At 57.3% G+C, this 16,393-nt stretch overlaps 1 protein-coding gene across 3 annotated transcripts in view; it reads left to right on the top strand.

The window, feature by feature from the left end:
* Positions 1-16,393, top strand: part of MYH7B (myosin heavy chain 7B) — a 46,554-nt gene that overhangs the window by 24,982 nt on the left and 5,179 nt on the right. For 2 of the 3 annotated variants that reach the window (XM_063633605.1, XM_063633606.1), the window contains 24 exons: positions 140-296; positions 595-622; positions 2,005-2,101; positions 4,207-4,230; positions 4,368-4,460; positions 4,578-4,641; positions 5,628-5,726; positions 6,413-6,516; positions 6,676-6,814; positions 7,082-7,200; positions 7,290-7,439; positions 7,623-7,793; positions 9,212-9,391; positions 9,486-9,618; positions 9,706-9,782; positions 10,210-10,297; positions 10,476-10,593; positions 12,264-12,387; positions 12,496-12,632; positions 13,300-13,555; positions 14,488-14,730; positions 15,496-15,672; positions 15,763-15,908; positions 16,229-16,319. In XM_063633605.1, coding sequence (XP_063489675.1) covers positions 140-296; positions 595-622; positions 2,005-2,101; positions 4,207-4,230; positions 4,368-4,460; positions 4,578-4,641; positions 5,628-5,726; positions 6,413-6,516; positions 6,676-6,814; positions 7,082-7,200; positions 7,290-7,439; positions 7,623-7,793; positions 9,212-9,391; positions 9,486-9,618; positions 9,706-9,782; positions 10,210-10,297; positions 10,476-10,593; positions 12,264-12,387; positions 12,496-12,632; positions 13,300-13,555; positions 14,488-14,730; positions 15,496-15,672; positions 15,763-15,908; positions 16,229-16,319 — 3,015 coding nt within the window. The remainder of the gene's footprint in view (positions 1-139; positions 297-594; positions 623-2,004; positions 2,102-4,206; positions 4,231-4,367; positions 4,461-4,577; positions 4,642-5,627; positions 5,727-6,412; positions 6,517-6,675; positions 6,815-7,081; positions 7,201-7,289; positions 7,440-7,622; positions 7,794-9,211; positions 9,392-9,485; positions 9,619-9,705; positions 9,783-10,209; positions 10,298-10,475; positions 10,594-12,263; positions 12,388-12,495; positions 12,633-13,299; positions 13,556-14,487; positions 14,731-15,495; positions 15,673-15,762; positions 15,909-16,228; positions 16,320-16,393) is intronic. The other variant, XM_063633607.1, reaches the window with a different exon arrangement.

The following is a 16,393-nucleotide window of genomic DNA, read 5'->3' as shown; positions in this document are numbered from 1 at the left end:
GCTGAGGCAGGACCCAGGAGGCGGAGGTTGCAGTGAGCCGAGATCATGCCATTGCACTCCAGCCTGGGAGACAGAGCAGGACTCCATCTCAAAAACAACAACAACAACAACATAAACCCTACCTATACTCTCTCTTCAGACCTACTCAGGCCTCTTCTGTGTCACCATCAACCCCTACAAATGGCTCCCAGTCTACACGGCCTCCGTGGTGGCCGCTTACAAGGGAAAGCGCCGCTCGGAGGCCCCGCCCCATATATATGCGGTGGCGGACAACGCCTACAACGACATGCTGCGCAGTAAGGGCCGCCTGGACTCCTCCCCAACCCCAGACCCCGACCTCGGCCCCGGGAGGCCTCTGTAAAGGACCCCCTTCCCCCACTGGCACTGCCCCCCTTTTGACGCTGCTGGACATGGTCGCCCAGCCGTTCTGTCCCTCCGCATGGGAGCTGACCTCCACTAGGGACATCCCCACCCGCTCCTTCCCATTCCTGGCTCTGGGTGGTGGGGTCTGCCCCAGATGGATACCCAGGGTGTTGCACCTGTGGCTGGCTCCACACCTTGGCTGACTTCTCTATCCCCTTCGCTTTCCTCCAGACCGAGACAACCAGTCCATGCTGATCACGTGAGTGTGGGGCTCTGGGGGTGGGGTGGAAAATGCTGGGCATCTGGCAGAAAGAGGGCGGTACCACAGTCATTTCCCAGGATTGAATCCAAAGTGCTTAGGCCAGGACTTTTACCACCTGGAGCTAGTGTCCCAGCTGAAGCTAAATTAGGCCTGAACACTTACCTTGCCCCCATTCTGAACAGATGTGTTCTTGATGGGGGATAGGGAGGGGGACACCCACAAACGGAGTGACCACCAGCCCCATACCTCCTCTCCCTGGGGCCTGGAATCTCCCACCTTGATCCTTTGGGGTTCTAATTCTGGCTCGGGGCAGCGGGAAGATTCCTCTGTTTTTCCTCCTTTTTACCATCTACTTATGTCTGAATCTGACCTCTGATCTTTCCATTGCCTCTGTGGGAAAATGGTAGAATAATTCTTACATGCCAGGCTCCTGTCCGGTCAGGCCAGTATGGACAATGTTTAGTGTGAGTGTGCATGCACGTATGCAGTTAGGAGCAAGTGCCTTGGCTGGGCACAGTGGCTCACGCCTATAATTTCTGCACTTTGGGAGGCTGAGGTGGGTGGATCACTTGAGGTCAGGAGTTTGAGACCAGCCTGGCCAACATGGTGAAATCCCATCTCTACTAAAATATAAAAAATTAACCGGGCATGGTGGCAGGTGCCAGTAATCCCAGCTACTCAGGAGGCTGAGGCAGGAGAATTGCTTGAACCCAGGAGGCGGAGGTTGCAGTGAGCCGAGATCACGCCACTGCACTCCAGCCTGGGCTACAGAGTGAGACTCCATCTCAAAAAAAAATAATAATGATAAGCACGTACCTTTAACCCAGATGGGCCCGGCTGAGCACGGTGGCTCACGCCTGTAATCCCAGCACTTGGGGAGGCTGAGGCAGGAGGATTGCCTGAGGCCAGGGGTTTGAAACCAGCTGGGCAACATAGCGAGATCCCATCTTTACAAAAAAACAATTGAAAAGTTAAATAAAGAATCCTACCTACCACACAGTTATGAGTCTGAGTTGATATATGTGCCTGGCACACAGCAGGGACAGCCACAGAACTCCTGAGGCCCAGTTCCTTGTTCCTAAAATGGGGGTGATAATGGAGCCTGCTTTCCAGGGTTTTCTGAGCCATAACTGAACCAATGGAATAAAGTGTTGGGCACTGAGTTGGTGCTTAGTGGACAGTGGCATCATCGTGTGTTGTCATCTCACAGGGATGGTCTACACTGGCTTGCTTTGTACACCTGTGAGGGTTGGTCCATCCTTGGGGGTTTCAAGTTGGGGGGAAGGAGAGGTGGGGGCTCTGCTTGAGGGGTGAGGCATTGGGGGCGGGGGAGAATTAGGCCAGATGGGCATTGGTGACTCATGTTTGTGTCGTCCAAGCGGAGAGTCGGGGGCCGGTAAGACGGTTAACACCAAGCGGGTCATTCAGTACTTTGCCATCGTCGCTGCCCTGGGAGACGGGCCGGGCAAGAAGGCCGTAAGACTGCCCACTCGGGCACGCTCCCCGTTGCTTCTCGCTGGTTTTCTTTTCTTTCTTCCTCTCCTTTTGTTTTTTTTTTCCCTTTTTAAAAATTTTACTCCCCAGAACCCTGAGCCCTGCCTGAGCCTCCCACCCTGGTGGGGGACTCTGGCCTGAGCAAGGCTTGACCAGAAAGGCTGTGGCCACCTGACGTGCCTGCCTTCACCTTCCCATTCATAAACATGGAGGGGTGGGGCCACGTTGCTGTTTCTAAATTTGTGTAATTTTTCTCTTCCATTGTGACCTTCATATATTGAAAGAGTTTACTAGATGGGCTGCTTTTACTAAGTGTTGTTGTCTTGGTTTCCCTGACAGTTACCTGCTGCTGACACATTAGATACAGAGGTTGGCTGGCATGCAGGGCACTGAGCATTCCCAGCAGCCGGGTTGGCAGGGCAATTTCGTGCCTTGTGATTTCTGTACAGTTTTTGGAAATTTCTGAAACAATGGGACCCAGTTTTTTTGTTTTTGTTTTTAAGGCATAACATTTCATCCCTATCCTTGGGGCCAGTTGTTCAGAGCCCTGTGGCTACCCCCAGATGGGCTGCCTTTTCTTTCCAGAAGCCCGAGGCCTCCCTCCCCACCCAGTCCCTGGTCCTGGTCCTGTTGAGCCTTGCTTTATTCTGGGTGTTTTTCTTTTTTTTTCTCCTATTTTCTTTTCTTTTCTTTTCTCTTTCTTTTTTTTTTTTTTTTTTGCCTTTTCCTTTTTACCCGTTTGATTGTCTTGATTTTTGATTTTCATTTCAGTTTTGTTTTGTTTTTGCTGTTGACTTTTTTGGTCCTTTTCCCTCCTTCCCTTTCCTGCCCTGTCTTCCAAATCCCTAAAAAGATCTCTGGGGACGTAACAGACAGTTGGGTTGGTCAAGTGACAGGAAGAGATGTCAGGGAGAGGCCAGAGCTGGCAGGGACACAGCTGGAAGGGTAGAGGAGCACCTGGGCAGAAAGGAGCCGGGACAGTAGAGCCCAGGGGAGAGGGTCAGGCAAGGGAGGGGTGGGAGAGGCTGCCCGCAGGAGCCATGGCTGTAGGAACTTAAAAGATTGATCAGCTCCCCTTATCTTGGCCCCAAATTTGGCCAAATGGGCTAGAGAAAGCCCTGCACAAAAGCACTGGATGGGAGTGCATTGGGGGGTCCCACCTCCCCTGCCCAACGTCCCTGTGGGTATTTTAACTCTTGGGCTCCCTGGAGGTGAATGAATGACCACAAAGTACGTGGTGGTGTATCTGTTCCCTCCAGAATCCATTCCTTCCCTTCTCTCCCTTTCTTCCTTGGCTCCCAGCATCCGGAGTAGGGAAGAGAAGGAAAGGAAAAGGAAGGGAAGGTGAGGATGAGGCTAGGATGGGGAGAGGGAGGATCTGCTCAATTCAGTTAGTACCCCTGGGTGACACACAGGACAGCTGTGGCGTCCAGGAGGCAGGATGCTGGGCACCTGCCCTGCCGCTCCCGACTTGCTATGTGGCCTTGAGCAGATCCACTCCCTGCTCGGAGCTTAGTTTCCTCATTTGCAAATTAGGGCTAATAATGGGCAGCTGGCAGGGCCGTTGTGAGCACTGGTAGGTATACAGGCAGACATACAATGAAGACACACCCAATTGCATTACAAAGGAGAGGTATGTAAGGTCTTAGTGGGAGGTTAGGGCAGGAAGGTTCAGAACAGGAAGAGGTCTATTCCAGCTTTGGAGCAGCCAGGAGGCCTTCCTAGAGGAGGGGGCACTTGGGCTGGGCTCTGGAGGACCCTAGATTTTAGTCGGGAGCCCCCTGGGGCTTGGAGCAGGGCCGCTGCATGCAGACTGGAAATGAAGGGAGGCCAGAGGCCGGACTGGGGCAGAGGAGGCTGCAGGTGGAGACTCTGGCTGGGGCTGTGCCAATCCCACTTTCCAGCATTTTGCCTCCTAACAGCTGGCGGAGGGTCAGGCTGAGGGGCTGAGGGTGGGGGCCGTGCATTCTGGTGACTAACTCCACCCCCCTGTCCTGCTGTCCGCTGCCTCCCGCTGATACCCCGCTCCACCCTGCCCTGCCCCCCGGAGGCCTGGCCCTCTTATGTTGTCTGTCTTCTCCCCCCAGCAATTTCTGGCAACAAAGACTGGGGTGAGTATGGGGTCAATGTCAATGGGGCAGCCCTGGGGGTACCCCCTTCCTCTGCACAACAGAGGGGCCACGGGTGGCTCTGGCCTCCCGGTGGGTAGGCACCAGAACTGACAGACCCTTCACCCCCACCGCTCCAGGGCACCCTTGAGGATCAAATCATCGAGGCCAACCCTGCCATGGAGGCCTTTGGCAACGCCAAGACCCTGAGGAATGATAACTCCTCCCGCTTTGTGAGTGGCCGAAGTGGGAGGGGTGGCGGGGATGTGGCAGGCCACCAGCGGCAGGTCGGGCACAGGTGGGGACAGCTGGCTGTGCCCCTTGGCTGAGGGCTGCCCCTCTGCCCACAGGGCAAGTTCATCCGCATTCACTTTGGTCCCTCTGGGAAGCTGGCATCCGCGGATATTGACAGCTGTGAGTCAGCCCCCTGCGGGCGGTGCAGGGGAAGGAGACCTGAGCCCGGTCACCCCAACTCGGCCTCTGTCATCACGACTTCTGGGCTCCCGCCTGCTCTGGGCACTTCTCTCTACCCCCTGGCTGCTGCCCAGCTCAGGCCACCTCACCTGTCACCAGAACATCACCCCAGCCTCTGCCTGGTCTCCAGCTTCCTCTCCTCTACGCGGCCATAGTTTTGCTGGTCATATCCTGTTCCTGCTTGAAAGCTTTCTCTAGATCCCTGTCACCTGAGGATGGAGACCCAAATCCTCATTTGGCCAGTCAGGCTCCTGTGACTGCACCCCTAGCCCGTCCCCAGTCTTCTCTCTGGCCACCAAGAGGGCAGGCCTGGCCCATGGCCCTCCTGCCCCAGCTACACAGCTACACGTAGAGTGCCCCATCCTTCCAGGCACCCCGCTGGGAAGTGCCCCAGTACCACCCAGCTGCACAGACCCCAGGCGCCTAGGCCACACTCAAGGGGGCCAGGGACACAGAGTGGCACCCACGTTGGCCACTCCCCACGTTGGGCTGCACGGCTAGGTCTTGACAGATGAGCACAGGCAGGCAGTGACGGGGACAGGGATAGGCTGTAATTCACACCCTGACCCCTACACAGACAGACGCACACACACACACACACACACACACACGGAGGCTCGGCCACACACGCACACACACTGACACACCAACAGATAACCTGCACATGCAGACACCACACTCACCCCCCACACACAAGGACACACACTGACCCATCTGGCCAGAGACACAGACACACATACATGTACAGACACACAGCTCATGCGATGACACAGGCACAGGAGAGACGCCCTCCCCACACAAGCTGGCAGGTGCAGACGCAGCCCCCCTGCACACTCCCTGCCCCCCTCTCTCCCTCCGCATTGCCCCCTTGGGACATCCACTCTGGGGAGGTGCGGGAGATGGCAGGCCAGCGCCCTTCTCCCCAGATCTCCTGGAGAAGTCACGGGTGATCTTCCAGTTGCCCGGTGAGCGCAGCTACCACGTCTACTACCAGATCCTCTCAGGGAAGAAGCCAGAGCTGCAGGGTGAGGGGCAGTATGATGAAGGGGCTGGGAGTCAGAACCTGGAGGGGCTGCCTGGTGCTTCCTGGCCTCCATCAGGCCAGGCCCTGGTGGTCTTTCCCTCCCTGTCCTGGGGTCTGTGGCCTCTCTTCTTTCTTGGGACTTTTGGTTACTTTCCTGCTAGGGAACAGTCCTCTTAGCTCCAGCAACCTGCCAACGTGTTATCGCTTCCTCCAGGAGCCTAAGCCCTAAACCCCACTTGCTGTCCTGACACTAGAGAGGTCCCATCCAGCACCAAGGCAGACTGATGACTATCTAGGCCCAGCTCTCCTCCCTGGCAAGCCCCTCGAGGGCAGAGTCTGGTCCTCCCTGTGCGCCAGCATCTAGCATGGGATCCGGGCCAGAGGGGGCCGTGAGCAACACTCAAAAGATGAGTGAGACGTGGGGACTGTGGTTCATTCCTCAGAGAACCAGAAAAAGAAGCCAGGGTCAAAGTGAAGGCCAGGTCAGGGCCCCTCACTCTCAGTGCCCTTGGCCTTGGCGGGGGTGAGGATGAGAAACTTGGCCCCCAGACTGGGAGATGAGGTCCTCTGGGAGGGCCCTAGGCGCCTGCTGGGCTTGCCCCCCAGGACCCCCTATGCTGCAATTGCTGGGGGGAGAATAGCTGGTAAGCACCGCCTGACCCTCCCTTCTCTGCCCTGTGTCTCCAGACATGCTGCTTCTGTCTATGAACCCCTATGACTACCACTTCTGCAGCCAGGGCGTCATCACCGTGGACAACATGAATGATGGGGAGGAGCTCATTGCCACCGACGTACGGGCTCTGGTGGGAGGGGAGCTGTGTGGGCGCCTGTGGTGGGATCGGGCAGCACTGTCGGTGCCCCCAGCTGCACAAATGGTCCAGGGGTAGTGCCTGGCTGGACCCTGGCGGAGCCCAGACCTCTCTGAACTCGCTTTCCCCGCCACCCCCCAGCATGCCATGGACATCCTGGGCTTCAGCGTGGAAGAGAAGTGCGCCTGCTATAAGATCGTGGGCGCCCTCCTGCACTTTGGCAACATGAAGTTCAAGCAGAAGCAGCGTGAGGAGCAGGCGGAGGCTGATGGCACTGAGAGTGAGGGGCCCTGACCTGGCCTTCACCTTGACCCAGACCTCAGCATCCTGTCCATGATGGTTAACCCCAACTCTTATCCACAACCTTTCACCTCAGTCTTACCTGGCCCTGCCTCCTCCGCTCCAAACCCTTACCCTCCTGAGGCTTTGCTAGCCCTGAACTTGACCCCTCTTAACTTCCCTCTCCTAGCCCCAGGCTGAGACAGTAGAGCCCCTGAGTGCCCATGGTGGTGTCCTCCTCCCTTACCCCACTCGTGTGCCCTGCCAGGTGCCGACAAGGCTGCCTACCTGATGGGGGTCAGCAGTGGGGACCTCCTCAAAGGCCTTTTGCACCCCCGGGTGCGTGTAGGGAATGAGTACGTGACCAAGCTCCAGAGTGTGGAGCAGGTGAGCTGCCTGCAGGCCAAGCCCATGGGGGACAGCCGGGCAGGGTCCCCTCCTTGCCAGGTCCCAGCCCAGCCTCCCTGCACCTCCAGGTGGTGTTTGCTGTGGGGGCTCTGGCCAAGGCCACCTACGACCGGCTGTTCAGGTGGCTGGTGTCTCGGATCAACCAGACCCTGGACACAAAGCTGCCCCGGCAGTTCTTCATCGGGGTTCTGGACATCGCTGGGTTTGAGATCTTTGAGGTGAGGACAGGCCCTCACCTTGGGCTCTGTTCTCTCCAAGGTAGAGGACATGGGCCTGTGGGGGGGGGGGGGCAGAAGCCCTGGCCTTCTGCCTGCAAGTTGGGGGTGAACTCATGCCCCTCCCCGGGCCTCCCTTTCCCCATCTGCGAGAGGTCTGCTGAGCCAGGCCCCTCCCTCTTGTAGTTCAACAGCTTCGAACAGCTGTGCATCAACTTCACCAATGAGAAATTGCAGCAGTTCTTCAACCAGCACATGTTTGTGCTGGAGCAGGAGGAGTACAAGCGTGAGGGCATCGACTGGGTCTTCATCGACTTTGGCCTTGACCTGCAGCCTTGCATCGACCTCATCGAGAAGGTGGGGGCCATGGCAAGGTCGCTTTGAGGAAGGGAGGGTGTGTGTGGTGAGCAAGCAGGGATGGATGACCATGGCTTGCATAGAAGCCTGTGCAAATGTGCATGGAAGCGTGTGACTGCGCTGCAGTAAGCATGCATATGTGAGTGTAGTTGGCAGTGTTTATGTGCTTGTGTAAGGGCACGTGTGAGTGGGTGTGTTGGAATTGACCGTGAGTGAGCCTTGGTGTGTGAGCAGTGTGAATGCATGCGTCCCAGTACTGTGGACAACAGCTCCTCCTGGGTGCTCAGAATTCTGCAGCTCACAAGGCCCTATCTGCAGCCACAATTTCACTGGATCCTTACAACTGCCCTGGGTGCAGGGCAGGGTGTGTTTCCTTGTTTTTGTGATTGTGGAACATTGTTTATTTACCCATTGTACAAAGAATGGAAGAAAGAAAATTTGAAAAATTGGCAAGGGAAAAAATGTTTCTCCCCATTCCTACTACAGCTGGTCACATGACACTTAGGTTTATTTCCTTGAAATCCTTTATCCTTTATTTTTTTTTTTGAGATGGAGTACAATGGCACCATCTCAGCTCACTGCAACCTTCGCCTCCAGGATTCAAGCAATTCTCCTGCCTCAACCTCCCAAGTAGCTGGGATTACAGGCATGTGCCACCACACCTAGCTAATTTTTGTATTTTTAATAGAGACATGGCTTCGCCATTTTGGCCAGGCTGGTCTCGAACTCCTGACCTCAAGTGATCCACCCGCCTTGGCCTCCCAAAGTGCTGGGATTACAGGCATGGGCCACCACGCCTGGCCTATCCATTTTCTTTTATAGACACAGATTTCATTTCATATCCTACTTTTTCTCTAAAAATGTATTTTGATGCTGCTGACGGCAAGAGTAGTTCATGCAGTGGATGAGTTTCATACGATGCATTTCTGCAGTCCCCTACGGCTGGGCATTTAGGTGACTGACAGCTTTTTAAATATTATATCAGCACTGAAGACATTCATCTTCCCACTCTGCAGGTTAGAAGACTGAGGCTTAGTGATGTCGGAGGGCCCCACAGGTAGTGAGTGAGGAAGCCAAAATGTGAACTTGATGGCTTTTTTTTTTTTACTTACCCCGTGTTTGTGTGTGACAGCCATGGCTGTGGCGGGGGTGAGAGTGGGTACAGAGATGCCAGCTTGGGTTTGCCATTGTTAGAAGTGAAGATGACACCTCGGTGCTGCAGATTTTTGCAGGAGGGGACTGGAGCCAAGCCACAAACTTTTCTCTGTTAGGAGATGGGTTCTGACCATCTGGGGAGATGGCTGAGGCTGGGGGATCTGGGAAGGCTCCCAGAAGGGACATGGCCTGAGGAACAGGGGTTCAGTCCTTCCAGGATGGACTGGCTTGATGGTGGCTTTTCAAGCTCTTTCTGTTCCCAGCCACTGGGCATCCTGTCCATCCTGGAGGAGGAATGCATGTTCCCCAAGGCCTCAGACGCCAGCTTCCGGGCCAAGCTCTATGACAACCACGCAGGGAAGTCACCCAATTTCCAGCAGCCTCGGCCTGACAAGAAGCGCAAGTACCAGGCCCACTTCGAGGTGGTCCACTACGCAGGCGTGGTAGGTGCTTGCTGGAACCCCAGCCCTCAGCCAGGCTCCTCCCTCCCTGCTCCAGGTCTCCCACCCGGGCTCAGCACCTGTCTGGTCTCTCCAGGTGCCTTACAGCATCGTGGGCTGGCTGGAGAAAAACAAGGATCCCCTGAATGAGACCGTGGTCCCCATCTTCCAGAAGTCACAGAATAGGCTCCTGGCGACTCTCTATGAGAACTATGCGGGCTCCTGCTCCAGTGAGTACCGAGGGACGAGATCTCCGCTCTGACAGGGGCCCACAGAGCAACATTCCCTGGAGTGACCAGGCCCCTTGTCTCTATCAGCCGAGCCCCCCAAGTCTGGGGTGAAAGAGAAGCGTAAGAAGGCAGCATCATTCCAGACGGTGTCCCAGCTGCACAAGGTAAGGCCCCATCTGGGAGATAGATCCTCACTCTTGGCAGCCTCCAGCCCTGTCCTTCACCCCCTGCCCTGTCCCCTGTGCCTTGGGCGGGCGGCCGTTAAGACTTGCAGTGATGTTTAACTCCTCTCCACGTGAACATCACAGCAAGTCTGTGCTGCTTCCCGTCCCTACGCTGCCTGGGCAGGGTTTGTGGGGAAGGGGTGGGAGCCCTGGGGCTCTGGGAGGGATGGGGATTTGGCAGGGGAGTGAAGACTTTGGTGGTGGTGATGGGAGACAGCGAAGGGTCTCCCATCACCAGAATGAGAGTGAAAGAGCAAAAGTGCAGGGCACTTGGGGCCCTGCTCCCGTCTCAGTCCTGACCACTGCGGCATCCAATTCTGGTTCTCTGCCCCCTTTGTGCCTTTCCCTCACTCTTCCCCGCTGCCAGGAGAACCTCAACAAGCTGATGACCAACCTGCGGGCCACACAGCCCCACTTTGTCCGCTGCATTGTCCCCAACGAGAACAAAACCCCAGGTAGTCACCCAGGGCTGGCCTGGCTGGGGCCGGGAGGCATCATGGGAAGGCGACAGGGCAGAGGCCGGGAGGCTGAGTACATCTTCCCCCTCGCCTCGCAGGGTCTCCACTGCTGCTTTTTCTCTGGGGCCTGCGGGTGTGCCTGTTGACCTCTGACCTTTTCCCCTCTCACGTCCAGGGGTCATGGATGCCTTCTTGGTGCTACACCAGCTGCGCTGCAATGGGGTCCTGGAGGGGATCCGGATCTGCCGCCAAGGGTTCCCCAACAGGCTGCTCTACACCGACTTCCGGCAGCGGTGGGTGACCCCTTCCCCCTGCCCGCTGCTCCAGGTGGAGGCCTGAGGGGCTGGGCAGGACACACATGTCAGAGCCCAACAGACGGTCCTGTCTGGAGGGGGAAGCAGGGACTGAGGGGCCTGGCCAGGCATGCCAGCAAGAGACGGGGGTGGCTCATACCTGGCCGGGGACTTGGGGAGAAGTGAATAGGCTTGGGGCAAATACTGGAGGTGGAGCCAACAGGCCTTGCTGATGAGCTGGACACGGAATTCTGGATGCAGAAAAGACAAGAGTGATTTCTAGTTTTGGGAGTGAGCAACCTGGGAGCTACCGGTGGTAGATTTACTGAGCTACAAAAACAGGGTTTTTTGATTTGGAGGAGAGGTGAAGGGATACTGGTTTGAGCTCTGTTTTGCATATATCAGGTTTGAAATGCCTCCAAAAGACATCCTAGAAAAGTCATGGGGGAGATTGGGATTATCAGTCTGGAGCTCAGGGCAGCCAGCAGAAAGGATGCAGATTTAGGAGTTGAATGAGAATCACGTGGACGAGGCTTCATGAGACGGCTCGCACATAGCAAGCACCTGGGCAGTGCTGCCAGCTCCTCCCCGTTCCCTCAATGGGCAACAAGCATCCATTGTTCCTTCTCCCTCCAGAAGTCATGGTGCCATCCACACTCTCCTTTGTAAACAGAGGTTCACAGAGATACTGTACACGCACACACACAAATGGTGCTGTGAGCTTGTTTTTTCTAACAGTCTGGCCTGGAGATCATTCCTTATCCACAGGCATACGCCTGCCATCATCATCCGTTTTTCCCGGCTGCAAAACATCTCACAGTCCAGTGGACTGCATGCTTTGTCTAATGAGTCCCCCTCATGAGGGGCCTTCACAGCGTGGCTGCAGCCCACCTGACCCACACAGCCCTGTGCACATGTGTCTGCTTAGAAGTGGGCAGGCTGGGAGCCCTGGCTCTTTTGCATTAGAATTTTCCCCCAAATGTTTCTTCAGTGATAGGGCATAGCATGTCATCTTCTACTAATATTTTTTGCCTTTAAAAAAATTTTAAAAATAGTGCATGCCTTCTGTAAAAAGCCTCTTTAAAAACTTACTGAATGCATTTAAAATCCCCCCAAGGTTGTGGTTTTTTGTTTGTTTTTTTTTTTTGAGACGGAGTCTTGCTCTGTCGCCCAGGCTGGAGTGCAGTGGCAGGATCTTGGCTCACTGCAACCTCTGCCCTCTGAGGTTCAAGCGATTCTGAGATTCTTCTGCCTCAGCCTCCTGAGTAGCTGGGATTACAGGCGCCCGCCACCATGCCCCACTAATTTTTGTGTTTTTAGTAGAGATGGGGTTTCACCATGTTGCCCACACTGGTCTTGAACTCCTGGGCTCAAGCAATCCACCCGCCTCGGCCTCCGAAAGTGTTGAGATTATGGGCGTGAGCCACCGCGCCCAGCCAACCCCCCAAGGATTTTAAGTGGCGTATCCCTAGTGTCCCAGTGTGGTGACGCATCCCTGGCCCCCTTGTTCGGCATGTGCCCTGCTGGAACCTCCGCACCAGCCTCGGAGAGGCCCAGGAACGGGTCCCCTGCCACCCACACGAGCCTCCTCGGTCCCTGACTTCCCCATTCTCAGTGGCCTGTGCCCCACACCCAGCCCTCTCCTGACCAGCTCTGCCCTCCTTTCCCAGGTACCGTATCCTGAACCCCAGTGCCATCCCGGATGACACCTTCATGGATAGCAGGAAGGCCACAGAGAAACTGCTGGGCTCACTGGACTTGGATCACAACCAGTACCAGTTTGGCCACACCAAGGTCAGGGCACTGTGGGATCAGGGCTGGCCCTGGCTGTGGTGGTCATACTGGGCAGGGTTCATGCGGATGGTTGGGGGTTACCCTGGCTGTCCACCTCTCCGCCCCCAGGTGTTCTTCAAGGCTGGGCTTCTAGGCGTCCTGGAAGAGCTCCGTGACCAGCGCCTGGCCAAGGTGCTGACGCTGCTGCAGGCACGGAGCCGCGGCCGCCTCATGCGCCTTGAGTACCAGCGCCTGCTGGGAGGCAGGTGGGTGTGGGAAGGAGGCTGGGGACAGGGTGTGGCCCCTGCCCCTCAGCTCCCAGACCCACTGGCTCTCCCAACCCTGACATGCTGCCCTGTAGTCAGATCAGCCCCTGTGCCTGGTTGGGGCAAGGTTCTGTTCTGTGTCCCCCAGCCTCCATTTCCTCACCTCAAAAAATGGGGTAAGGCACTTGCCTCTCCATTTCAGGCCACCAGTGTGTGGCCCGGAGGGGTAGCGATGGCACCAGTGTTTTCCAAGACTTGCGTGTAGGGCCCCAGGCAAGATACTTTCTCTACATTATCCTGGTTAAAGCGCTGACGGTCCTGAGACACAGGCGCTGTGATGGTCTCCACTCAGCAGAGGGGTGCCCGTGTCAGAGATCCAGTGCCAGCTGGCATGTCAGCCCAGGCCGCTGACCCCAGAGCCCCATGGCTTAACAGCCCTGGTGTCTTCTGGGACTTGCAGAGGCGGACGTGGGGGGCTCATGAGCCCCTTCACTGGAGGCAGGCCTGTGGGACTGTGGGCCTCCCCTCAACCTCACCTATAAAGCAGAGGTATTAGGAGCTACTCCATGAGGCTGCTGGGAAGGCAAAACAAGTGAACTGTGCCAAGTGTCACCATTTGTGATGGGCAGCACTGAGCCACCTTTACAGCTCGGCTGCCCCTCCCCAGGGATGCGCTGTTCACCATCCAGTGGAACATCCGTGCCTTCAATGCCGTCAAGAACTGGTCATGGATGAAGCTCTTTTTCAAGATGAAGCCGCTGCTGCGCTCGGCGCAGGCTGAGGAGGAGCTGGCGGCCCTGCGGGCAGAGCTGCGGGGGTTGCGAGGGGCGCTGGCTGCGGCCGAGGCCAAGCGCCAGGAACTGGAGGAGACGCACGTCAGCGTCACCCAGGAGAAGAATGACCTGGCCCTGCAGCTGCAGGCCGTGAGTCGGGGGTTCCCCTTGTGACTGGGTGTCCCCAGCCCCGAGTACCCCGAGCTGCTCTGAGGGATAGTACAGCCAGACCCATGGGGCTCAGGCCTTATGTCTTCCTGTTCTAGAGATGCCATGAGATGAGACCTCCATGTCCCAGCCTCCCCACCCCAAGGCCTCGTCTGGCCACGTGTCCTGGCACTCTCCCCTCGTGCCACCTTGGCCTCCCGCTAAAGCAGAGGAACCACAGCTCTCCCCTCCCTGCCATCCCTGAAACCAAACAGACCCATGCTCTCTTCTCTGGTTAAGGGCCATGGGAACCCAGGCGGCAGGTAACAGGGTGATAGCCAGAGGGCACAGATCAAGGGTCTGGAATCTCCCCAGGTCCACAGAGCAAGCTTTCCTGCCTTCGGCACATGGCTTTGTGTATCAGTTGTGTGATACAAGGAGGAATGTTGGTGGGAAGACAGAGATGGCCCTGTGGTCACAAAACTCACCTGTTAGTGCAGGAGACTGTGATGCAGCTGGGCAGTAAGGAAATGGGGGGTAAGGATACCTGAGCCCTTCCAGGGACTGCCTCCAGGAGCCTGTCCGTGGCCGTGCAGGGGCTGCTGCTGCTCACCCTGCCACCTTGGAAGGCCTCAGCCCAACAGCGGGGCAGTGGGCAGTGGGCTTCTCTCTCAGAACCCTTGTTTGGGCCTCACTTTGGGCCACCCCACACATGTCTAACACTCCCCTCTTGATGCTCTGGTGTGTCCCTCTGAGCCCTTGCCCCTCCATGCCCAAGAGCAGGTCAAGGCATTCCTGAGTTCTCAGAGCACAGCTGAGCACAGGCTTCAAACCTTTGGATAGACAAACAGGCAGTTTCCAGGGCCTAGCCTGGTGTCTCTCTGCTGGTTTACCTGGCCCTCCCCCGACCTGGCCCCGTTCCGTGTGCCCTCCAGGAGCAGGACAATCTGGCAGATGCCGAGGAGCGCTGCCACTTGCTGATCAAGTCCAAGGTGCAGCTGGAGGGGAAGGTGAAGGAGCTGAGTGAGCGGCTGGAGGATGAGGAGGAGGTGAACGCTGACCTGGCTGCCCGCCGGCGCAAGCTGGAGGACGAGTGCACGGAGCTGAAGAAGGATATTGATGACCTGGAGCTGACACTGGCCAAAGCTGAGAAGGAGAAGCAAGCCACTGAGAACAAGGTGTGGGCCGGGCCAGCTGTGGGGAAGGGCCCTGAGCCAGGGGCCAGCTTTGGGGCCAGGTGGCTGCAGATCCCACCCCTGCTCTGCTAAGCCTCTGCTTTGTGGCCCTGGGCCTGTCACTGCCTTTCCTGGGCCTCAGTTTCCTTATCTGTCAAGTAGGGTTAGCAGCACTTACCCCATTAGGGTAGGTGGTGATGTGGTGTGTAATTGTCCTTTCCTGAGCACATGCTCCTAGGCCTTGCACACAGTAGGTGTTTAGCACATGCTGGTGATCCTCATCCATCCTGGAGTGCAAGCCCCTTGAGGGCAGGAATTCCATATCCCCAGCTCAGCATCCCGCAGGTGACTTCTGACCTTGAGCCCTCGTGACGGCCCCTGTGGTTCCCAGTGCTGGAGGAGTGACTCCATTACACAGGAGGGAAAGTGAGGTGGGCGTAGGCAGCTTAGGTTCTCACAGGTGCTCACCGAGGAAGCCAGGACTAGGAGGCAGCTGCCCTGAGCACCTGCTAATACTGCACATGGCTGGCATCTGTGGATCTCTCACCGGGCCAGGTGTGGTGCTGAGCACTGCAGGTGCGTCCACTCCTGAATCCTCATTACAGCCCCATGAGGAGGGTCCTTCCCTTAGGCAGAAGCGGTGGAGGCTCGGGGTCAAGTTACTTGCCTGAGTCCCATAGCTGGAAGGGGCACTTGCTCTGACCTGGTATGGTGGCCGCTCAGAGTGCGGGGAAGGACATCCCCATGGTGACCCTGGCCCTGGCACAGGTGAAGAACCTGACGGAAGAGATGGCTGCGCTGGACGAGTCAGTGGCCCGGCTGACCAAGGAAAAGAAGGCGTTGCAGGAGGCCCACCAGCAGGCCCTGGGTGACCTGCAGGCCGAGGAGGACCGCGTGAGTGCGCTGACCAAGGCCAAGCTCCGGCTGGAGCAACAGGTGGAGGATGTGAGTCAGGGCCACCCGGAGACTGGGTGGTGGGGCCGGGGTGCTGGCTGGCTTGGGCCATGGCTGACCCCTGCTGTGCCCGCGCTGCAGCTGGAATGCTCCCTGGAGCAGGAGAAGAAGCTGCGCATGGACACAGAGCGGGCCAAGCGCAAGCTGGAGGGTGACCTGAAGCTGACGCAGGAGTCGGTGGCCGATGCTGCCCAAGACAAGCAGCAGCTGGAGGAGAAGCTCAAGAAGTAGGTGTGGTGGGGCAGCAGGTGGGGGCCTTCTGAGCCTGCACCCGGCCCTTGTTCCCTTCTGGATTCCTGTGGTTCCTGCAGCATTGCAGAGGTTAAGGGTGACAGATGGGGCACTGGGGTGCAGGGGTAGCGTCTTGCCTTCCCTGGACTGAGGGCCCTAGCCAGGGTCCAGGGCTGAGGCCTCAGGGCCCAGTGCAGCAGGTGCATGGGGGTGAGATCCCTCAGGGCCTGAAGGGGACCTGGGGGCGTTATGGGGGTCCCAGGCAGGTGGGTGGGAGTTAAGGCCTGTGCTGGCTCACCCACCCTGTGGCTCCCAGGAAGGACTCCGAGCTGAGCCAGCTGAGCCTGCGGGTGGAAGACGAGCAGCTCCTGGGGGCCCAGCTGCAGAAGAAGATCAAGGAGCTGCAGGTGCGTGGGGGTTGGGTGGGTGAGGCCTGGCGTCAGAGGCCCACAGAGGTGACAGCTGCCCCACGTGCCCACCC

The sequence above is a fragment of the Symphalangus syndactylus genome, chromosome 24 (assembly GCF_028878055.3).
Source record: "Symphalangus syndactylus isolate Jambi chromosome 24, NHGRI_mSymSyn1-v2.1_pri, whole genome shotgun sequence".
NCBI lineage: Eukaryota > Metazoa > Chordata > Mammalia > Primates > Hylobatidae > Symphalangus > Symphalangus syndactylus.
This window is presented reverse-complemented; position numbering and strand designations above follow the sequence as displayed.